At 43.6% G+C, this 22,085-nt stretch overlaps 2 protein-coding genes across 2 annotated transcripts; one reads left to right on the forward strand and one right to left on the reverse strand.

Moving 5' to 3' along the window:
• Positions 1 to 2,222: 2,222 nt before the first annotated feature.
• On the forward strand, positions 2,223 to 9,091 carry LOC117729863 (meprin A subunit beta-like). The gene is made up of 15 exons (XM_034531245.1): positions 2,223 to 2,353; positions 2,524 to 2,551; positions 2,946 to 2,996; positions 3,118 to 3,161; positions 3,603 to 3,681; positions 3,771 to 3,888; positions 4,234 to 4,412; positions 4,520 to 4,738; positions 6,466 to 6,615; positions 7,060 to 7,269; positions 7,440 to 7,696; positions 7,833 to 8,043; positions 8,162 to 8,338; positions 8,422 to 8,681; positions 8,774 to 9,091. Exons 1-15 carry the CDS (start codon positions 2,312 to 2,314, stop codon positions 8,816 to 8,818), a joined length of 2,070 nt encoding a protein of 689 aa, XP_034387136.1. The 5' UTR covers positions 2,223 to 2,311; the 3' UTR covers positions 8,819 to 9,091.
• Positions 9,092 to 9,361: 270 nt separating this feature from the next.
• On the reverse strand, positions 9,362 to 20,655 carry uhmk1 (U2AF homology motif (UHM) kinase 1). Its single transcript, XM_034530669.1, has 9 exons — positions 19,200 to 20,655; positions 18,645 to 18,774; positions 18,268 to 18,454; positions 17,991 to 18,182; positions 16,710 to 16,804; positions 16,462 to 16,538; positions 15,662 to 15,760; positions 15,461 to 15,549; positions 9,362 to 14,561 (listed from the first exon to the last, which is right to left on the reverse strand). Exons 1-9 carry the CDS (start codon positions 19,504 to 19,506, stop codon positions 14,415 to 14,417), a joined length of 1,323 nt encoding a protein of 440 aa, XP_034386560.1. The 5' UTR covers positions 19,507 to 20,655; the 3' UTR covers positions 9,362 to 14,414.
• Positions 20,656 to 22,085: the final 1,430 nt, after the last annotated feature.

The following is a 22,085-nucleotide window of genomic DNA, read 5'->3' on the forward strand; positions in this document are numbered from 1 at the left end:
CTCACTCTTAGAAATGTAGATTCAGTATTATTTGGAGTTCAATATATCTGGCGGATTTAAGCCACATAATATCTGGTTTGAAAACAAAAAGCATGCAAAAACATACACTGCCATTTAAAAGTTTGGAATCACTCAGTAGATGACACATTTTCCAAGAAAACTCATTCTTTTACTCATCAAATCAGTTGGAAAATGAAAAAGACATTAAAAAGGTAAGAAATTGATTCCTGCTTCAGTTAACATTTTTGTTCTTTAAACTTTAGTGCTTTTTGTAATTCAGATAGAGAAACATCTCATTTCTTTTCTAATATATGTTGGACAGATATGCAAAAATGTATTTAGAAATAGGAAAATGAGTACTAAAGTACAGACTGATGCTGTTGTATTTTGTCTTATACAGCAATACATATTAGCCTCTCATCATAGTACAATTCTACAAGGCTGCTTTACTTGAACTCGTCTGGCTCATCAAGCCTGTATGCCAGTGAGTCTGAATCAATTAATTCACCCTTCCACCTACATTTTATTGAGCCCAGCCACATAAAACGGTGCAAGATCAAAAGATTAGCATTTTGATTGCCTCTCAACACGCCGACACCTCCAGCTAATGGTGCCGACGGTGCAAACTATGTCGTTTGAGGAAGTTTGAAAGTCACCGCGATAAAGACCACACTAACGCTCACTTACTATCTAAAAAAAACTAAACAGCTTTTAACTCTTGTTAACTGTTAAAACACGTCTCTTTACACTTGTTTCCTCAAATCGGCAGCTTGATATTAAAACTTAATCACAATTATTTGGGACTGGATGAACACGCATTGACGCCAGGAGCTACGGGCATTTGCGTTTTTCTTTTTCTTCGTTCTCGCTGTATCAGAGCGAATTTGCAAGAACCTGCGTGGTCATTTTGTCTTCTCTGTCTGTTTACGTGACCCCTGCTTCATCCTTTACATCCGGTGAGTGGTGAGTCATATCATTGAATGTCCAAAACATTTTGACTAGCAGAGCCAGGGATCGAACCACCGATCCTCTGATTGCTCTACCACTGAGCCACAGTCGCCTTGGAGAGGAAGATGGTCAAAGAACCCAGTCAACTCCAGCTGGACTTCACCTCGGCCCTGCCAGACCTCTTTGGGTCATTGTATGTGTTTAACTGGGAGGAGCTTCAATACCTGGAGGAAAAGAATACTGTACAAGGACTTTAATGAAATATTATTTGTATTTTTATTGCATTCTACATAACTGTTTATATACAACAGCAGTGTAACCTCTAAAGGAATTATGTCATAATGTATTTTTCAATCGCTATATGAAAACAAAACTGCTGGCTCTGCTGGAATGGGACGTTTGACTAAAGGGGATGATGACAGCATATATGCACAGTTTCTATTATTAAAGCTACGTGGAGATGTCGGGGGATCAAATACCTCAGACTTAAAATAAATGTGTTAACATGTCTCTTTTGGTTTTGGTATCGTAGGTATCGAAGCTGTAAAAAATACATCACACTATCATAACATCATTATATCTAAAGATATTTTAAATTCCAACTATCCTAATGGTGTATATAAATATATATATATATTGGGGTTTTATTAATGTCTATTTTAAATATGCTGATGAAGATGTCCTGGCAGTGCTTTATTCTCCCTTTTGTTCTTTCTTCCAACGGGTCTCCAACAAGCTACTCCTCTCTCGTGGTATAATAACCTACTTACAGTATTTTAGAGTTGCAGTTACAGCAGTGTGTAGGATTTAACGACATCGAGTGGTGAGGTTGTAGATTGCACCACTCCGTGAAGAGGACCCGCTCCGAATATGAAAGGAAAAAAACACAATGATTCTTATTTTAAGTATTAGACACAAATGAAAAAAATATTTATTCTTATTATGTTACATTTCTAACAATAAATCCCACTAAATCCTAAACACTGTCCCTCTAAATTAACATTATGCGGTAGCCACTGATTAAAGCTGTGTTATAAACCCGACCGTCAGGTAAGGTCACAAATGTGTGTGTGTGTGTGTGTGTGTGCGTGTGTTTGTGTGTGTGTGTGTGTGTGTGTGTGTGTGTGTGTGTGAACTCTTGCGAAACATCTTTCCCAGTGCGTATGTGTTAGTGCGACCACAACAGAAAGATAAACTAATATCAATCCCATTAATAATTAATATGACAACCTTGTAATCTCCCTCAACCCGAGTCGATAAATAACTATATAGTGTGAGTGTTGCTTCAGTGTTTCTTCTTCAGAACAGAAAAAAAGCAGCAACATTTCTCCAACACAGTAAGTGTGTGTCTGCAGCTGCAGCAATGGCACTCGGGTGGACCGCTCTGTTCTTTGGCTTGGGACTGGTATGTGTACGCCTATGCATTTTGATTTTGTGGAACATTAACTTGCTGTATCTCCAGTACAAAACAGTGACAATCGCTCCAATGTTGAGTTGTCAATTCATTATTTAGTGAATCATGTCATCAGTTTTCTCTCTTTATTGATTCATGTGTTCTCCAATGCATTTTTCTAGGCAGCAGCAAAGCTAACAGGTGATATAGGTGAGTCGCGTAAATGATTGTTTTCATGTTCGTGACTGTGAAATAATATATGACTGAGGTTGAAGTTGGATTACACTCGAGACAAAGTGAGAAGAGTTTTTTAAATACCCCCCCCCAAATTAGTAATTTGTGATATTTGGCTATACAAAATAAACTGAATTGAATAGAAAACAGCTCCCTACTTGAACGTACTTTAGTCTACCGAGATGTCAGCGCATTGAACACCTGAAATACAGCTGTGCTTATTGCCAGAAGGACCAGGCAGTCAAATTTCCTCTTAAAATAGTCAGACGGTGATGGGAGAATAAATGAGTTTTAAAGTGTATGTGACATAATAACTTGTCTGTGGGCTCAATGTAGTCCCCTGTTTAAATAACTGATTCTACATCTGCAGAAACGGATGTTGATGAGGGCCATGACTGGGACATCTTCAACATCAATGATGGTTTGTGAGCACGCTGGTCTGGATTTGCTTTGTCCGGACCTTGAGTCTGAAATAAAGTTGGATTAATTGATTGTCTATGTCTCTGAGGACTTTCATCATAAAATTAAACTTGGCTTTGCAGCGGCTGGGCTGGACCTGCTGGATGGAGATATCGAACAGGACGAAGTAAGACAAAGACTGCTCAAGTAATCTGCATATTCATATTTGACTGTCACATTATATGTGTGGCTTCATTCTGGGCATGGTAGGAAACACATAAAGTTTTTTGAATTATATTTTAAATATATTGTGTGCTTATGTGGATAAATGATTGTTTCTTGACATAAAATGCTAATTTGCACAATATGATTCCAAATTTGCACAGTTGCAGGAACTAACGCAATGCAATATGAACCGTGTAAATATGATCATCATAAGACTCATGTAACAGTACAACGATATCTTCTCCACATCATTAATTTAATTAATGTAAATGATGCATGTGTAATAATTACTTTCCCCGACCCAGAGAGGAAAAGGTTTCAGGTGTATCCCTGAAGTGAGTCTGTTCAAGTCTGCAATCTTCACGATCCATCGCCACCTTTTTGTTTTCTCCACTCCCATCAGAAATCCACCAGAAACTCCATCTTAGGAGACCAGTATCGCTGGCCCACCACCATTCCCTACTACCTGGAGGACAGTCTGGGTAGGAAACATGCACAGTCCCCTCCCATGTTGTAATGGATACGCACCAAATGACGCTGCTTCTTTGTCTGACACATGTGTAACATGCAGAAATGAATGCAAAGGGAGTGATCCTGAAGGCGTTCGACCAGTACAGACTGAAGACGTGCATTGACTTCACACCGTGGAGTGGAGAGGAGAACTACATCTCGGTGTACAAAGGGAGCGGGTGAGCTCTCGTTTAGTTCATAGAAACTGTCAAAACTATGACGGCCTTTGGTTTGTGTCCTGGCACATGAATCCACAACATGCAGCGATGCGAACGCTGCGTCCTCATCAAGTGTTTAAAGCTGCACTAAATAAAATACGTACAGTTTACAGTTTGATCTGCTGTCCCCAAATGGCCCAAATAATGCATTATTACTGCTTTAAGCACACAGGAACCTAATAAAAGTGCATTATTAATATATAGTGTGCTATTAGATATGCACAAATGTCTCTCTGGGGATTAAAAGTCCACGTTTATTTTTTTTAACCACAGTAAAAACTGCATCCCACTTTCCCTTCTCCGTAGATGCTTCTCCTCTGTGGGCAACCAGCATGTGGGCAAGCAGCGGCTGTCCATCGGTAGCAACTGTGACCGTCTGGGAACCGTTGAGCACGAGTTCCTGCACGCTCTGGGATTCTGGCATGAGCAGTCCAGAGCCGACCGGGACGACTACGTCAACATCGTGTGGGATCACATTCAACCCGGTAACAACACCTTGAAGTACAGCTCCACACACTTTACCTGTAACTTTACCGGTGCTTTTCTCCTGGCCTGCTATCTGAGGCCTGAGCTCTTTCTGTGACCTCCTCAGATAAAAAGCACAACTTCAAAACGTACGACGACACGCTGTCCAGCGCTCTCGGCGTCCCCTACGACTACGGCTCGGTGATGCACTACAGCAAGACGTCCTTCAACGTCGGCTCCGAGCCCAGCATCGTCCCCAGGATCCCCCACTTCATGGACGTGATCGGCCAGAGGATGGGCTTCAGCGCCAGTGACCTCACCAAGGTCAACAGGCTCTACCGATGCAGTGAGTCCTCTCAGCCGGCCGTTCCGTCCATCCAACAATACACGAGATATAACGCCTTGACCAGTGTTTGAACGATCGGTAAATTAAATCTCCCCCTAAAATAGGAATGATTTTTGTCCCATAATAACCTTGCAGAGTTAGTTAAAGGTCAGTTTATTTGTCATAAATTGATGCTAATTTACATTGATAATCCAAGGTAGTAGTCTAGAATGTATCATCCTTGGTGATACTATAATCAGTGTGCTTCAGGACAAAGTCGCTCTAATAAGCCTTCAAGTTCGCCAGCTCTTTTCTGTTCTATGATTCTATGATGTAACCATATGTGTGTGGTGGCACTGCAATATCAGCCCTCGGTTATCAAAGCGGACTGTTGGGGCACCTTGTTATCACTCCCTTTATGGAGGGCTAATTAAAGCTGGGTATGTGATAACTTATTTGACCAAAGGTGTCCTGATAAAAGTGTCTTGATATAAGAAGTTTGCATCCAATAATGAATGAGAATGTCCATTCCTTCAGAGAATAGTCTGGACTTCCTCCTATTGGACTATTCCACTTCTAAAAGTCTAGAAACAACAAAGCGAGGAGAGTATGAGGTCAAACTGAATATTACAAGATATATGATTGACGGTAGATTTGACCCCAGTATTGGTTGACGCAGAAAGAGGGTCTGACCGTGACAAACACAGGACTTTCAAGCAGGAGACCGGTGTTAGAGTCCAAACGGTTGTTGTGACGGTTAGTGATGATTGTGACGTGTTTCTGTACTTTTGGTACGTTTCTTACAGACTTATTTTAAGCCAAATCATGTTGTTTTTGTTCACAACGTTAACCACGTGTTTACTGCAACCACCCAGTTAGAGAATGACACCAAGGGGTCCGACAGAGCTTCAGCATGATGATGAAACTGATGAAGTCAAATGGAGTTTGGCATTTATTACTCTGAATAAAATTACATATATATTTGTTGCATTCGGATGAAATCCACTCAAGGTTTCCATCACCGCCGGGTGACAGGAGTAGTTATGATTGCACTTTATTCTTCATTTTGGCCCAAATGTAAACCGCACAGAAGCAGCGATCCTGCCAAATTATTCAAAAGCTTTGGGGTCCAGGTTGAATTTCATATTTAAACTTTATTAATCCCCAGTGGGGAAACTCATTTGCCACCAAAAATTCAGACAGATAACAATAGACTCAAAAAGACACAGTCCACAACGCACAGCTGACAAAAAACACATTACAAAGAATAAATAACACCAGAAATTGCCATAAAAAACACGATTGACACTTTAGAACAATGCTAAATATATAATATTTTAATATTGTTTTAATATTCTCAGATATTAAAACTCTAAAAGAGCTTGAATCCACTACCTAGGTTTTTATACAAGTTAAGATGTGGTTTGCAGCATGAAACGCTTCCTACAGGTGAAATGTGGCAACCTGTGCTCCTCTTTCTGGGACAGGATTAATGTCATGTATTAAATTGATGAGTTCATTTTTGTTGTGGCTTGCATGTATTTCAATAGTTGGTCTGTGACTATGTAAAAAGAGGGAAAACGCCGCTTTTGTTACTTTTTCGTTGACTGTAAATGGTGAGAATGTAAAACAAGCAACTACATGTACACATATACAACCATATGTACATTTTAGCAGCATTCAAGGAATACGAATGGTAATGAAAGTCTAGTGCACTGAAGTGTGTCCTCACTGCTTCCTCTCCACAGCCAAGTCTTCTACCTTTGTGGACAGCTGTGACTTTGAGCTGGAGAACATCTGCGGGATGATTCAGGGTCCCGGCGAGGCAAAGTGGGAAAAACGCAGTTCTGTCAGCGGAGGGCCTCCGACCGACTTCTCCAACATGGGACAATGTGAAGGTGACTGTCAAGCAAAGCCAATATATGTCGAGGGGCTGAAAAGTGAAAATGCGGATGAAGTATTTACGGTATAATAATATATATAATCCACCTCACTGTGTAGTTGTCCAGTTATCATTTATTTAACGTTATCAGCGTATCGAGCCTCAAAGATAGCTACACTTGGTAGTTAGTGTAAAAAACAAAAGTGATTTATAACATAACCTGTGCAAAGTACAGGCTGGCAGTCAAAACACATTGATTGTTGTTTGAAGATCGACAGCAAATTATAAGTGATTTATTAGAAATAGACATCATTAGCTGCTCCTGCTAAGCTAAAAAAAACTCTCTGCCCGTATGCCGGCTGAGACTATGTGAGCCCCTTGTAGTCCAGGCCGGTCGACCTTGGGGAGGCTTTGGGCTTATGTGACAACAGTACCCACTGTTGTGTCCTCCTGCTCCCAGGAAAAGGCTTCTTCATGCACTTCAGCACCGCCTCTGCTGCGCCTGGCGGCCGTGCGCTCCTGGAGAGTCGTTGGCTTTACCCCAAACCCGGAGCCCAGTGTCTGCAGTTCTTCCTCCACAACAGCGGTGCAGCCGACGACGTCCTCAACGTCTGGGTGAGAGAGGATGACCTGGTCAACCCCAAACTCAAGCTCTTCAAGAGTATTTCAGGTACACAAATGAAAATACGACATATCGTGTGTTATACAGTATAAGCCCCCCACAGCATGCACGATAGGCACATTTCCGACTTTGAGTAAACTTTTGAAAGAAGCTGGGAAATCAGAAGTTCACCTCTCACCTCAACTAAAGTGTTTAATGTCTATTCTATCTCTTCACAGGAGGCGTCATGGGCTCCTGGGAACTGCATAACATCAACCTGAATGTGACCCGGAAGGCCCGTGTGGTTTTTGAGGGCGTGAGGGGAACGGGCCCGTCGACAGGAGGCTTCTCTCTGGATGACATCAACCTGTCGTCCTCAAAGTGCCCTCAGCACATCTGGCACATCCGCAACATCACCCGCCTGCTGGCCACCACACCAAATGGAGAGAAGGTGTACAGCCCTCGCTTTCTGTCCCCAGCAGGTTACTCCTTCCAGGTAAACGAACGCCTTTTCAACACCCGGATCTCTCAATCTTGAAGAAATCCAAAGCTCGACCAGCCTGCCGTGCAGTTGTGGTTGGTAAGCTGTGATTGGGTAATCGTCGTACTTCATACCGCTCTGTGATCCGTAGGTGGGTGTGTACATTAACGGAAGAAGCGGCCGTCCAGGATACCTGGCCACCTACTTCTATCTGACCTCAGGCCCCAACGACCACGGCCTCAAGTGGCCGTGTCCGTGGCAGCAGGTGACCATGGCCCTGATGGACCAGCAGTCTGACATCAGGCAGCAGATAAACATGCACCGAATGGTCACCACCGACCCCCACAAGATGCTCACTGATGGTGAGAGAGGGGCGGAGAACTTGACGAGACACTCATTCTTATCTTTGCGCGATTACTTGTCGCTTTGTGCGTCAAACTAAGAATCACCTGCCCCCCCCCCCCTCCCCTCCTCCTCCAGGCACTGAGTACTACTGGGACGATCCCAGGAAGGTGGGCTACAAAGTGACTGCATCCGACGGCAGTTTTTACTACCGGGGCCCGGGCACCGGAACAAGCAGCTTCCTCACCCACAGCAGACTGAAGAGCAGGAACTTCATCAAAGGAGACGACGCCTTCTTCCTCTTCAGTCTGGAAGGTGCGGGAGTCATTCAGACGGGATCAACGGTGACGTACATCGGAGGTCTGAAAGGTCACGGGTTCTCGTCTGCTTGTCCTCAGATATATCTCATCTGCTGGAATCTTGGCCTCTCGTCCGCACCGCAGTCCAAGCCGAGGACAGTCTGGTGAAGGCCGCAGACCAAGGCGCTCCACGGGGCGCTGCCGGAAACCCCGCGGCGGTCACGGCCGTGGTGGGGTGCGTTGCTGCGATGGCCGTGCTGGTGGTTTCCATGGTGATGGCACGGAACGCCTGGGAGAAGAGGAGGCGGCGGGAGAGCGACGAGGTGGTGATCATACAGGACATGCCTTGGTTCATAGAAGTGAGTGTCTAAGTCACATCGCAGCAATAAATGTCCGTGCCTCATCCGTTCTAGAAAAGCGTGTCCAAAATATGTCTCTATTTTTATTACAGGAGCCGCCGACAAAAGACTTAGCATCCGTTTTCACAACTCCATGATGTTCCGATCAGAAGGAAGAAACCAGCACTTCAGCAGAAGACCTCCCCGTGAACACATGTTGGAGCATTATTGAATGATGATTATGTCTCCAGGGTCTCTGCAGTACAATTGATTTTCTGTTTAGTACACAGAATTTGTTTTGGGTGGGGGTCCTTCATAGAATACATATTTTATTCAAATGGGGCAATTCAACATTTTTGGAAATAAAAAAAAATAAAAACAGATTTTAAATGAATGGCAAAAGTGCAGCTCAGAATAAAACCTTTGACATGAACACGCTTCCCCTCACTATATATTACCTAGTTGTGTCACCTGAACAAGAATATACATATTGTTCCCTCAGTCAATCATTGAGCCAAAAACACCAGACAAGTCAATCACCATTTTTTTATTATGAGATATAGATTTATAACTCAAGTGGAAGGCAGTAAAGCATGGACTGCCTCAGTTTCATACCGTCTCACGTTGTGCGTTCTTTAAGCGTTATCATTTTGCTTTCACTTCACTTTGACTTGTGGGACAGGAAATGAACATGAACTCTGTATATTTTAATGCTTTATTGAGGAGAATCATGAGAATTTAATTGGCCGAATCAATCATCACACTTCTTCAAACGGATCACTGTTCTCCGGAACATCCTCGAGTGTCAAAACGGCCTCTCAACCAAACTGGTGCAAAGAAAAAAAGAAAAAAAACAACCTCAAACCCAAAAAAGATTGTGTCCCTCCTCATCGAATCATTTTGGTTTCTGTTAGCTAATAGCAGTGCGGTCAGATGTGGGTTTAAAACATTGTTTCTGAGTTATTCAACGACATTTAAAGCTGTACTAATTCATATTTGTACACTAACAATGGGCCAAGAACAATGTGTAATGTGGAAGAGGTCATTCTTTGAGCCAAAACCACAGAGAATTATTACCTAACTGCATATCTCACTTCTACAGCGCATCAAGTATATTTGTTGTTTTGCTTTAACGGCCCGCAAAATCAAATCGATGAATGGCGCTTTAAATTGAGAGAACATCACATTAAGAAGAGCTCAAAGAAGACGAGCTGTGGAGCGATTGTACTTATTGGCAAACGGTTGAAAGCGTCGTCTCTGTGACTTGATGAAACCGCGAGTTGGAAAGTGATGTCTCGCTCCGTTGAGCGGAAGGAAGCGCGTTTGATTAATTGTCGTCATGTTTTATCGTTTCATATTCTGTGCTGTAAAGACTAAATAATGTGTGCTTCGTTAATAGGAATGGATAACATAGACGTCACAGTATAAATAGCTGGGTACACTCTTGCATACATGCACTGTCTCACTCACATTTGTCCTTGTGATTTCAATATTGAGATTGCAAGCAAAAAGGCATACAGCGCTTCAGCTATAACACACACACACACACACACACACACACACACACACACACACACACACACACACACACACACACACACACACACACACTAATGGAAAACAAAATAGACTGACACACAATGTTACATATCGGCCTCAGACGGACTTATAAACACTGCCTCCAAAAACTATAACTTAATACCGCAACTCCCCACACACACACACACACGCTGAGAGTGTATCAAAGTCTGGCCTAGAGCTCGGTGCAATGAAATTAAAGACCCTGAATCTCTGTCAGTGCACAAGGAAACCACTCTGAGCAGCGAAGACAAAAGAAGTCTTCTTAGATGACAGGAAATGGAAGATAAACACAGTCAAAGTTTCTCATTGGTGAGCCCCAAATAGAAGTGACTGAAAAGGTAAGACTTCACCACGAGACATCCTGTAATGCAGCGTCAATGGGAAAGACAACAACAACAACAACAACACCACCACCACCACCAACATAGCACTGGGGTTTTGCCGCCGTGTCGGCAAGCCCGTACGCTCTGAATCCTTCCAGGACGGAGGCCTCTGGTCGCCGGTTGACTCCCAGCAGCGCCTCTTTGAATCGGCTGTGACGTCAACAACATTTAACGCCAACCAGGAAGTTTGAGCACCAACATATTTGAAGCTACACTCTTTTTTTTAATTTTTTTAGGATATCGTATTCGCTCACAATAACATTCATGGAAACAGTCTTGTGCCAATATTGGTGTTTTTTTTCTTGGTGAGCATTTGAATAACTTTATTAGCGCTGCAACATTTAGTTAACTGATAAGATAATATAATTTAGTTTTATATCAGACCCTCGCCCTCATGATAATCATGCTCAAACAGGAAGTGACGTTTTGAGCGAGCTCTCTGCGGTTCCTGTTTGCGATGTACCAACAGAATTACAAACGACTGAAGCAAACTTTAAAACATGACCATTCTTGTCAAGGTTCTGTAGTTGCGTCTCTTTTCTATGATTTCTAAGTGCATTTAGGGACGTTTATTTGTGATGGGCTTTATTTGTTGGATGTCAAGATTTGAGTTATGATTCAGAGAAGGCCTTACGCCTCAGTCTGCATCCTTTTGAAGTCTCCAGTTCCCCTACCCCACTGTTTTAGATCAGTACGTTTCAAGACGTCACTTTGGGCTCTGGGAAAATGTGATAACCAGAGCCCAACTATTCAACTATTTATTCTAGTAATTAATACAAAATAACTGATTAATTGAGCATTAGCTTGCATTTTGTCCTCAATGGGTAGAAAACATGTCTGATAATCTCACAAAGCTGCTCCATTTAAATGTTGAAATCAGGTCCGACCTGAGTGTGTTGACGTCCCTTCATGGTTGAGTGTAAGAGTGAGTTTAACTAAGTGCACACAGTGTTAGTCCAATAATATCACATTAGTAGGGAGAACACCTGCATCGCACACACTTCATCTGGAACGAAAACACACACACACCACGAGTGAAGAACTCCTTTCAGTGTGATATCATTTGCTAAAAAGAGACAAATTCCACAACCATTCAAATCACACACACAAAAAGATAAGCATTGATAACAAACACAAAAACAGCTGCTTTTTCATATGCTGGAGCTTCAGGACTAAATTACTAAAATGTGCTCCCGTGCCCCAAACAGGATCGGCATGCAGCAAACAACTTCATATTGTATCTTTGAGGTCGGCGGGTCGCCACAATATATATTTGAATGAAATAAAGGAAGTCATTTGCAGAAGCTATTTCTTATACTAATGAATGCTTAACGAGCTACAGTATGTGACACAAGAGGTGACTGAGCCAGTTATGAACTGATCCTGCAGCAGTGCATTATTTAACGACGGCAGTGTGGCTACAAATAGTGGATTCATGTCAATAAAGTCTGTTGCATAAGATAAACAGCTGTGCTTTTACGCGTTATTAGCCGTCGTGGTTTTCTCTCCAAAAGGGATTTAAGCTTTCAGTAACGAGTGGTGAGAGAACCCCAGAAACCAGGCAGGCCTGAGATCAGTTTAACACAAACTCACCATCACAGCTCCTCTAATTATTAAAGTCTAAACTCACGCAGTAACACCAACAACTGCCCGAATCCTCCTCACTGCACTCTGCAGAGTTTAAGGTCCATACTTGTTCATTTGATAACGTAAAGTACACACACACACACACACACACACACACACACAAAGTCACCATCTCACTGGCGTTCCACAGATCGCTGATTCATAAGTGCAGTCTAGTCGAGTGGTTGGAGTTTCGAATCAAGGTTTTTTTTAGGCCAGCGACGCTCTCTTGTGGAAACTTTGGAATTCACATTTCAGGCACATACACAAAAATGGTGGTAGAAAAATATGTTGTTGTTTTTTTTTTTTACCCCCAACTCTGATTAAATATATTTTCTGTGAGGGGACGCAAAAAAAACATTATTTAAGAAAAAAATAGGTCTCAGAAATAGGAAGATTTATATACCATTAAGCTTTAAATATCATATTTTATAGGAACAGGAAGTTTCTCCCACATACTCAAATCACATTACCTCTCCAGACAGAGCAGGGATCTATGTTTATTTGTGCCCTGCAACATGAAACAATCTGAACACACCCGACTGGAACGCAAGACGGTGGACGTTTTAGAGAAGAAATAACTTATTGTTTGTTGAAATTTGAGTTTTTGTCTTGCGTGTTTTTGGCCTCGCTGTTTGGCCTTCTGTTGTTAAATTACCTTGTGTCTTCATTTTGCTTTGCGTGTGTCTGTTAAAACACTTTGTAAACCCTGTTTGTAAAGGTGCTAATACATTTTTTTTTTTAAATCAATATTATTATTATTATTATTATTATTATTAGTGTCATGACGCATCTCCAATAGTGCGACAGTTACATTGACTTTGCCTGTTTGCTAAATGGTAAACAGTACGGCAAAATGCTAAGCAGTTGATGCTAACATGTAGCACAGCATTTCTTTGTATTTAGTTGTTACTAGCAACAGTTTAGCACGTTCTGCAGCCATTAGAAAAACACTGCAGTCTGTTCAGTAAAGATCACTTAGTGTGGCTTTGACAAGAATGTAGTGGAAAAGCTTCATGAACACGCCTACAGAGATGAATATGTCTGCTCTCAGGCGTCTGCTCTCAGGCGTCTGCTCTCAGGCGTCTGCATCGTGGGCTACTTGAGGAATAGAGACATGCAGGTGGAGCACAACCTGGTGTTACAGCAGCATCTTGGGTAGCTAGCTTGAATGTATTAAATCATCTGAGGTTTCAGTGTGACACAGTGGGCTTCATGGGTACTAGATATAGATATTAGATATTGACTAGTATCAAAAGATGGAACCAAGAGAACGAAACCTTCTGGTTTCTGGTTCAACTTTCCACTGCAACAAATAGTGCTGTTCTGTTGACCTGATGTAATAATACAAGGTAACATTATATAACCATACTCTGTCGTGCATATGGTTACATTTTTCGTAAACTGACAGAAGTACGAAACGATACTATGTCCAGCATTTTGGGGAACATGCATAGAGCTACAGTCGCTATGTGTAGGATTTGAAGAAAGCAACGTGTAAACTGCACCAACCTCCACCAGGAGTGTCCCAATTTTCTACAGACTATATTATAATGACGCCACAAATGTTAAGGTGGCTTAAAACTACTCCTTTCATGTACACTGCTACTGTAGCTCTATGGAACTCTGAATACTATACACCAACTACCCACTGCGACTGCAAGGTTAAATTAAAGTGTGTAAATGCTGGACAATTAGTATCTGATCATTTCCAGCACGTACTCAAACACATGTAATTGTTCCTGTGCCCTTTCAATGTTGCAGTCCAAACACAGAACTCGCTGGGGTCCTCCTGCTACATGTCTCTAATCACATACACACGTCTCGCTCACAATCTTTCGATAGAGGCTTCATTTGATAAAGGCTTTCACTCGTCCTTATTATTGTCATTCATTCATTATTCATTCTTTCAGGGTGGTCATTTCTTTGAATGAATGAGCGTTAAATGTATCTAGAACAGGAGCTGCTGTGCCCAGACCGCAGACCTCTGGCTCCGTTAAGAGTAGTGCAGACTGGAGGCAGCAGAAATGACGGTTGAGTTCTACATGAATGACATGCAGAACCATTAACCCCAAAGGGAGAAGACGATGGACCCCGTGGTGGGCTATACGGTTGTGTTCTTTCATGCAAACAAGGGCAGAGGTGTAAATTGAGCTTGAGGACTTCACTGCACAGTCTGGTACAAGTACCCCCTCTTGTAGGCGCTGAGAGGGTAGAAGGTGGCCACGACAAACTTCCCGTCAAAGGTGCGGCCCGTCAGCAGCCTCTGTGCCTCTTTGGAGTCGCTGGAGTTGGCATACTCTACAAACACCTGATGGCCACACACAAGACATGTTGATGGATTAGTGCGCGAGTGACTTGAACGTGTGCGTAACCCCAGATGTCCACTGCATGCGGCAACGCATTCTCACTCCCAACTCGTCAGGTAACAACGGCTTGGTCCGTGGCCCTTTGCTTATTTGGATGCATTGCGTCTTTTCCAAATAAACTTCCAACAGAGGTATTTCTTTTTTTTATGTTAGGTTTAGGTTTAGACAAAGATGGTGGTTTGGGTTCAAATAAGTACGCTTGTTACGTTACAAGCGGTAAGTAATGTTACAAAAGTACGGTAAAATAAGTCAACTTTAACTGGTTGACCCACTCACACGAATACCTCGTTATTTTTCTTCTCACTCGCTACAAACAAGAATAATTTGTTTTGCTATAAATATGTTGAGACAACATCGCTAACAAATGAAATGTACCAATGAAGCTAATTGTTGTTAAATACAAGCATTGATATACAATTCCAAGTGGATCGTCTCCTGCACCAGAGAACTGCCATGCCGCTGCACCCAGTGGACATTGGGGGAAATTGAGTAAGGAAAAAGTAAACAGAGAGACCATATAATTGGTGTAGCAAGGGTAGTTGTACAGAATAAAACTGCTAAAATCATCAGTGTCTTTAAATTCCACCTGAGTTAAAAATATATAATATAATAATAGTTTTCTTCGTACTTTAAAAGCACAATGATGTGCAAGAGCCTTCATAAAGTGTGATGTGCTACCACCTCATGAAGTCTAAACACCTGAAACCCAGTTGAGGGTCTCTGTGATTACAGTAAGTGTAAATGTTATTTCTTACTCTGAGAATGTCCTATAACTGCTCACATTTTTGTGTTTAAATGAAACACTTCTGAAGATCACTGGCTTACTGAAAAACAGTCTAACCTGTCCTTTCCCCGGGTTCTCCTTGGGGATGAGCAGAGAAACCACTGAGCCATACTTCTGGCACTCCTCTTTCATGTCTTCCAGGATGTCTGGGAAAAACAATGACAGACCTCTTGACTTACTTTTACCACTTGAAATGAACAGGAAAACAACTTAGAAATGCACTAAGTAATTTCATGATGTAAAGACAGAGTGTTGTACCTTCATACTCTTCCTCGTTGTGCAAATGGCTGTCATCAATCAGGTTAAGCAGACGCAGGACAGGAGTGGGCAGCAGAACCAGGTCCTCAATGTGAGGAGCTGACACACACACACACACAGGAAAATATATTAAGACGGACGACATCAAAGTCAAAAGATCTTCATCACTCCCTTGTGGCTGGCTGCAGTATAGGTCATAAACCCCGCCCCCTCCATGGAAGCTGATGGGACATGGACCAAACATCAAATATAAATTTACCCAAAGATGGTTTCTATCATTGCAGGTAGTTCTTATCAAGCTGATGCATGTTCAATTGTTATTTTTCAAATGGTAGGTTTTAATGAGTTAATTGATGCTACAAAAAAAGGGGGGAGGGGGTGCTGTCATGATTGACAGCTTCTTTGAGTGAAGTAATAGCGGCCGCAAAGTCGGAGGCTGAGAAGATGTACGTCGAGCAGGAGCATTGAGAGGAGATCCCGAATACAGATCACCAGCCTGTGTAGTAGAACATGCACCAGATTGATCATAAATATATTTATAGAGATATTGTGGTTAATTGTTGTGTCTTTCTAGCCAAACGGCTATCATGGAGCTAACGTAGCAACTAAGTGGCTCACGCTAAGGAGCCGTGGCCGTGCTAGGCTCGCGATTGGCTCAGGCGGGTGTGACCTCGACAATGCAAAAAGAAAATGTCAAAATCTCAAGACGGCAGCTCCCGTATCCAAAATGTCTCTATGGTAAATGTGGTACACTCATAGATTTGTTCATCTTGGGGGATGTCTCACATATTGACACATACCAAAGGGAATACTGAAGAATGGGTTCAGCAGGGCGGTTTCAGCGGTGCATCTCTGCTTTGGGTCATTGAGAAGCATGCTGCAGACACAAAGTATCAAAATGACTATTAGTGTACGAGACAATATTGTGTTATATAATAATATTATATATAATAATATTATATATAATATTGTGCTACTTACTTTACAGTAAGTAGCATTACAGTCATATCCAAGCGGTCTGAATTTAAAGCTTTGTGTGAGAACTTACCTTTTGATAAGGTCTCTGAGGTGATAGACAGGGATGGCAGGGCACACCACACTGTTACTGGCAAAAAGATGGTCAACAATGGCGGCACTGTTATCCTAAAGGAGAGAAACACGTTTGTTTTTTTCTTTTGCAATCAAGAATCTGCTTCAATCAACTTTTCATGATTGAAACTTCCTTTATTCGTTTAATTAATTTCAAAAGTGTCAACTTTTGATGGTTTCTTATTTGATAAAAACGGATATTTGCCCTCGCTACTTCGTTTAAACATGCAATAATATGCGTTTACGATTTAAAACATAGTTGTATGTTATACAAGCCAGAAATCTTGGTGTTGTTGTAGACTCCGACTTGAATTTCAAGAAACACATAAAATCAATTAATAAATCAGCCTTCTACCACCTAAAAAACATATCAAGAATTAAAGGGCTTATGTCTCAGCAAGATTTAGAAAAACTTGTCCATGCATTTATCTTTAGTAGACTTAACTACTGTAACAGTGTCCTTGCTGGCCTTCCAAAAAAATCTATCAGACAGCTTCAGCTAATTCAGAACGCTGCTGCTCGAGTCCTCACTAGGACCAAAAAAGTAGATCACATTACCCCAGTTCTGAGGTCTTTACACTGGCTTCCAGTCACTCAAAGAATTGATTTCAAAATACTGATGTTGGTTTATAAAGCACTAAATGGTTTAGGGCCAAAATACATTACTGATATGCTGATAAGTTATGAACCGTCCAGAGCCCTTAGGTCGTCTGGGACAGGTCTACTTACAGTCCCTAGAGTTAGGACTAAACAAGGAGAAGCAGCTTTTAGTTATTATGCACCAACAATCTGGAACAAACTCCCAGAGAACTTGAGGTCTGCTACAACTCTCAGTTCTTTTAAATCGAGTCTGAAGACTTTTTTGTTTCCATTTTAACCTGCAATTTGCATTTTATTTGCTTCTTTTATTTGTTTAAATCGAGTTTTCATTTTTTGTTATTCGCTTCTTTTATTCGCTTCTAAATGTTTTATAATGTGTTTTATGTATTCTAATCTTGCCCCTGTAAAGCACTTTGAGTGGCCTTGTGTCTGAATTGTGCTATATAAATAAACTTGCCTTGCCTTATAATATTTTTCAAACTGATTAATCTTCAGTGACAATTAAAGGTTTCTAAAGACAATCAAATCTTTTCATGCTGGAGTGAAACATTTGTATGTACATTTGAAACATTTTGAGAGTGTCTGTCTGATTCAATTAAATCAATATCGCCAATACACCATGAGCAGAGCGTTGTCATACCTTCCACTTCTGCGAGCGGATGGTGTCTTTGAGTTTGATTCCTGAGAACATCTCCAGCAGGACGATGCCCAGGCTATACATGTCCACGGCGGCCGTGCAGCCCGAGTCCACCTCCACGCCGGCCTGAGCGAGGCTGTTCTGCAGCTCGGCCTCTGGAGCGCGATACCCATCTGTCTGGATGTACTTGACATCCTGGAGGGGGTGATGCAGGGGGCGAGTTAGAACTCCAATACTCGACTACACTTTTACTGACCTTCAATTCCCCTGGCACGCCCACCTGGTTCCCCTCTTTGAAACTGAGGCCGAAGTCGATGAGCTTGAAGCACTCGTCGTCAGCACTCCAGAGAATGTTGCGTGGCTTGAGGTCGGCGTGGACGTAGCCTTCCCTGTGGAGGAAGGCGAGAGCCTCCAGGAGGTCTCTGGCACAGTGCTGGACAAGCCACATGGAGTGGCCCTGCTGGGGTCTGCCGACAAATATCATACCGTGACTTTAAACAGAGCTCAAGCACTCACCGTCATTCATTATATTAACTTTACTATAGTTGTGAGGCAATCTTTAATTTGTGAAGGCCACATGCAGCCTGTATCATATCCAGGCCAAGACACATCTCATGTATTTCCTTTTCTTTTATTGGAAGCAGGGACATCACTTACCTGGCACCCTGGGTACCAATGCTGCTTCTCACCAACAGATCAGACACGCTGACATCCAAGAGCTCCAACAGAAGGCAGCGGGTGGCAACACCCATGCAGCTGTGGTTGGTGAACACCCCGTACAGCGTCACTGGCGGAAGAAAGACTATGTCATTACAAAAAGCGAGTCCTGTACTAGTGAAATGATATCACGTTTAAGAAAATACAATCCTCCTACAAGGCAATGCCATTGACCACAGGATATTGCCAGTAACAGTTTCATGTCTTCTTAAATAGTTTTACAGAGCAGTCAGACAAGTCATGTTTCGTGGGTTATCATATGCAGAATTACAAAGCAGACTATAACTATTTGTAAATGGTCTGAGTTCCTATTACATTGATAGATTTGTAAACGGAATTTGGCATTAGCTCTTTGTAAAAGACACAAACGACACATAAGGGTTGGAAAACAGAAGCCAACATCACAGAGTCTGGCATCAAAGCTGTTTATCGGTGAGCTAATAAGAGGAAATTACATTTAATGTCCATGTCAACCTGTAAAAACCATGTTGTTACCGATGTTTTTATGTCCCTGGATGTCCTCCAGCACGGACCTCTCCTTGTGATACCCGTAATCTCCTCCCTGCGTGTCGGCCTGAAACTCCTTGACCGCGGCGGTGGCGGTGGCTCTGCCCGAGCTGACCCGGTACACCGAGGCCGAGACTCCCTGTCCGAGCCGTGACTGGACGGTCCAGATCTCACCGAAGATCTCGAACAGCACCGGCTTCATGCTCTGGTCCACGCTGCCCTGTGGCGGCTTGTTGCCGTCGGGACGCGGTGCCTGGGCCTCCGCACTCGGCTCGGAGGAGCCGCAGTGAGCCATCAGGTAACGGAAGACGACGGAGAGGAGGAGGAGGAGGAGGAGGAGAGGAGCCCGCTAGGTTAGTTGAAAGGAGGGAGCAGCTGCAGGAGCATTGCGAGCAAAGCGGGGCTTCGTCAGCGCCACATACAAACTACCAGGACGTGACAGCGGACAGACAGGCCCGCTACACCCGCAGCCCTGTGACCACAGTACCTGAGCGCAGCATGACACCGTTAGCTTACTGGGTCAGAAGGAAGTCACGCTAATCGGATAACAAGTTAGCTCACGTAGCTAAACTAAACTAGCCGTTGAGTTTCAGCACAAACGCAAACCACGTCGCTAAATGCTCCCTCATAATATGGAATCTGTATCGAATACAATAAACTAAAAAAAAAAAAAATAATAAAATGTTTTGACTGCAGTCAAGTTTCGCCCAAGTTGCTACTCAGGTTGTTGTTATTAATCTTACTTCCGGGTCTGTTTTCCTCCCTGTAGATTTGCGGTGCATCTTTTCCCGCAGTCTGCCCCCTGGCGGTGAGGATGCTCACAATATATGTTGTTTCCATCAACACCTTAACATTTGTTTCTCTTCCTTTCAGGGTTTTACACATGAAATTGTCTTCTATTCAAACTCCGCTTGCTCTGTTTCTTTGAGAAAATGAAACACACAAAGCTGCTTTTTCTATCTACATGTATTGTGTGTGCCTGCTCACGTGTGACTATGGCTTACATTTATGTGGTAACTAATGCACATTATATGTATAATATATACAGGTAAAATACTCGATCCTATCCTATACTATATACATATGATCATGTTGAGACAACAAGACCTCAGCCATGTAGTGAATGCCATATTGTGCCACAAAACCAAAACAGCAAAAAACTATTTTCAAGCCATCAAGATGTTGTTTTTTTTCTTCAATTTTGGCTGCTTTCATTGATCGGAGATTAAAATGTTAGCCATGGTATCAACAAGCATCCTCTATTGCAATCTATGAATTACTTAAAAACTTGTGTTAAAACTGATCAAACCAAGATCTAGAACACAGTGGCCCTGAGTTATTAAACCTAACAATCTCCTTAACCTGACACAAACCATCTATCCATCCATCCATTATCACCCGCTTATCCGGGGTCGGGTCGCTGTGGCAGCAGGTTCAGCAGGCCGACCCAGGCTTCCCTCTCACCCGCAACACTTTCCAGCTCATTCTGGGGGATCCCGAGGCGTTCCAAGGCCAGCCGGGAGATATAATCCCTCCAGCGTGTCCTCGGTCTTCCCCGGGGCCTCCTACCAGTTGGACGTGCCCGTAAAACCTCTAATGGGAGGCGTCCAGGAGGCATCCTGACTAGATGCCCGAACCACCTCAGCTGACTCCTTTCGACATGAAGGAGCAGCGACTCGACTCCAAGCTCCCCCCTGATGTCCGAGCTCCTTACCCTATCTCTAAGGCTGAGCCCGGCCACCCTACGGAGGAAGCTCATTTCGGCCGCTTGTATCCGAGATCTCGTTCTTTCGGTCACGACCCAGAGTTCGTGACCATAGGTGAGGGTTGGAACGTAGACCGACCAGTAAATGGAGAGCTTTGCCTTCTGGCTCAGCTCCCTCTTCACCAAGACGGACCGGTACAACGCCTGTTTTACTGCTGCAGCCGCACCGATCCGCCTGTCGATCTCCCGCTCCACCCTCACTCGTGAACAAGACCCCGAGATACTTGAACTCCTTCGCTTGGGGTAGGCAGTTTGCCCCCAGGGAGCAATCCGCCGGTTTCCGGCAGAGCACCATGGCCTCAGATTTGGAGGTGCTAACTCTCATCCCTGCCGCTTCGCACTCGGCTGCAAAACGCCCCAGTGAATGCTGGAGGTCACGGTCCGAGGAGGCAAACAGGACCACATCATCCGCAAACAGCAGAGAGGCGATCCCGAGACTCCCGAACCGGATCCTCTCCGCCCCCTGGCTGCGCCTAGATATCCTGTCCATGAAGGTCACGAACAGGACCGGTGATAAAGGGCAGCCCTGGCGGAGGCCAACACCCACCGGGAACGTGTCTGACTTACTACCGATGAGACGAACACAGCTCCTACTGCAGGCGTACAGAGACCGGATGGCCCGTGCCAACGGGTCCGGCACCCCATACTCCCGCAGCACCCCCCACAAAAACCCCAGAGGGACCCGGTCGAAAGCCTTCTCCAGGTCTACAAAGCACATGTAAACTGGTTGGGCAAACTCCCAGGACCCCTCCAGTAATCTTGCGAGGGTAAAGAGCTGGTCCACTGTTCCACGACCGGGACGGAATCCGCACTGTTCGTCTTGAATCTGAGGTTCGACAAGCGGTCGGAGCCTCCTCTCCAGCACCCTGGCATAAGCTTTTCCCGGGAGGCTGAGCAGTGTGATACCACGATAGTTCGAGCACACTCTCCGGTCCCCCTTCTTGAAGATGGGAACCACCACCCCGGTCTGCCAGTCCATGGGCACTGTTCCCGACCCCCATGCAACACTGAAAAGGCGTGTCAACCAAGACAGCCCAACAATGTCCAGCGCTTTCAGCATCTCAGGGCGGATCTCATCCACCCCTGGCGCCTTTTCACCAAGGAGCTTT

Source organism: Cyclopterus lumpus, chromosome 4 (genome assembly GCF_009769545.1).
Source record: "Cyclopterus lumpus isolate fCycLum1 chromosome 4, fCycLum1.pri, whole genome shotgun sequence".
NCBI lineage: Eukaryota > Metazoa > Chordata > Actinopteri > Perciformes > Cyclopteridae > Cyclopterus > Cyclopterus lumpus.

Coding starts and splice junctions, on each gene's coding strand:
- LOC117729863 (XM_034531245.1), top strand. CDS start 2,312: ATGGCACTCGGGTGGACCGCTCTGTTCTTTGGCTTGGGACTG. Junction 7,270..7,439: donor GCTCTTCAAGAGTATTTCAG/GTACACAAATGA, acceptor ATCTCTTCACAG/GAGGCGTCATGGGCTCCTGG. Junction 7,697..7,832: donor CAGCAGGTTACTCCTTCCAG/GTAAACGAACGC, acceptor TGTGATCCGTAG/GTGGGTGTGTACATTAACGG.
- uhmk1 (XM_034530669.1), bottom strand. CDS start 19,506: ATGGCTCACTGCGGCTCCTCCGAGCCGAGTGCGGAGGCCCAGGCACCG. Junction 18,775..19,199: donor CCAGGGACATAAAAACATCG/GTAACAACATGG, acceptor TTCTTCCGCCAG/TGACGCTGTACGGGGTGTTC. Junction 18,183..18,267: donor GTTTCAAAGAGGGGAACCAG/GTGGGCGTGCCA, acceptor CACCCCCTCCAG/GATGTCAAGTACATCCAGAC.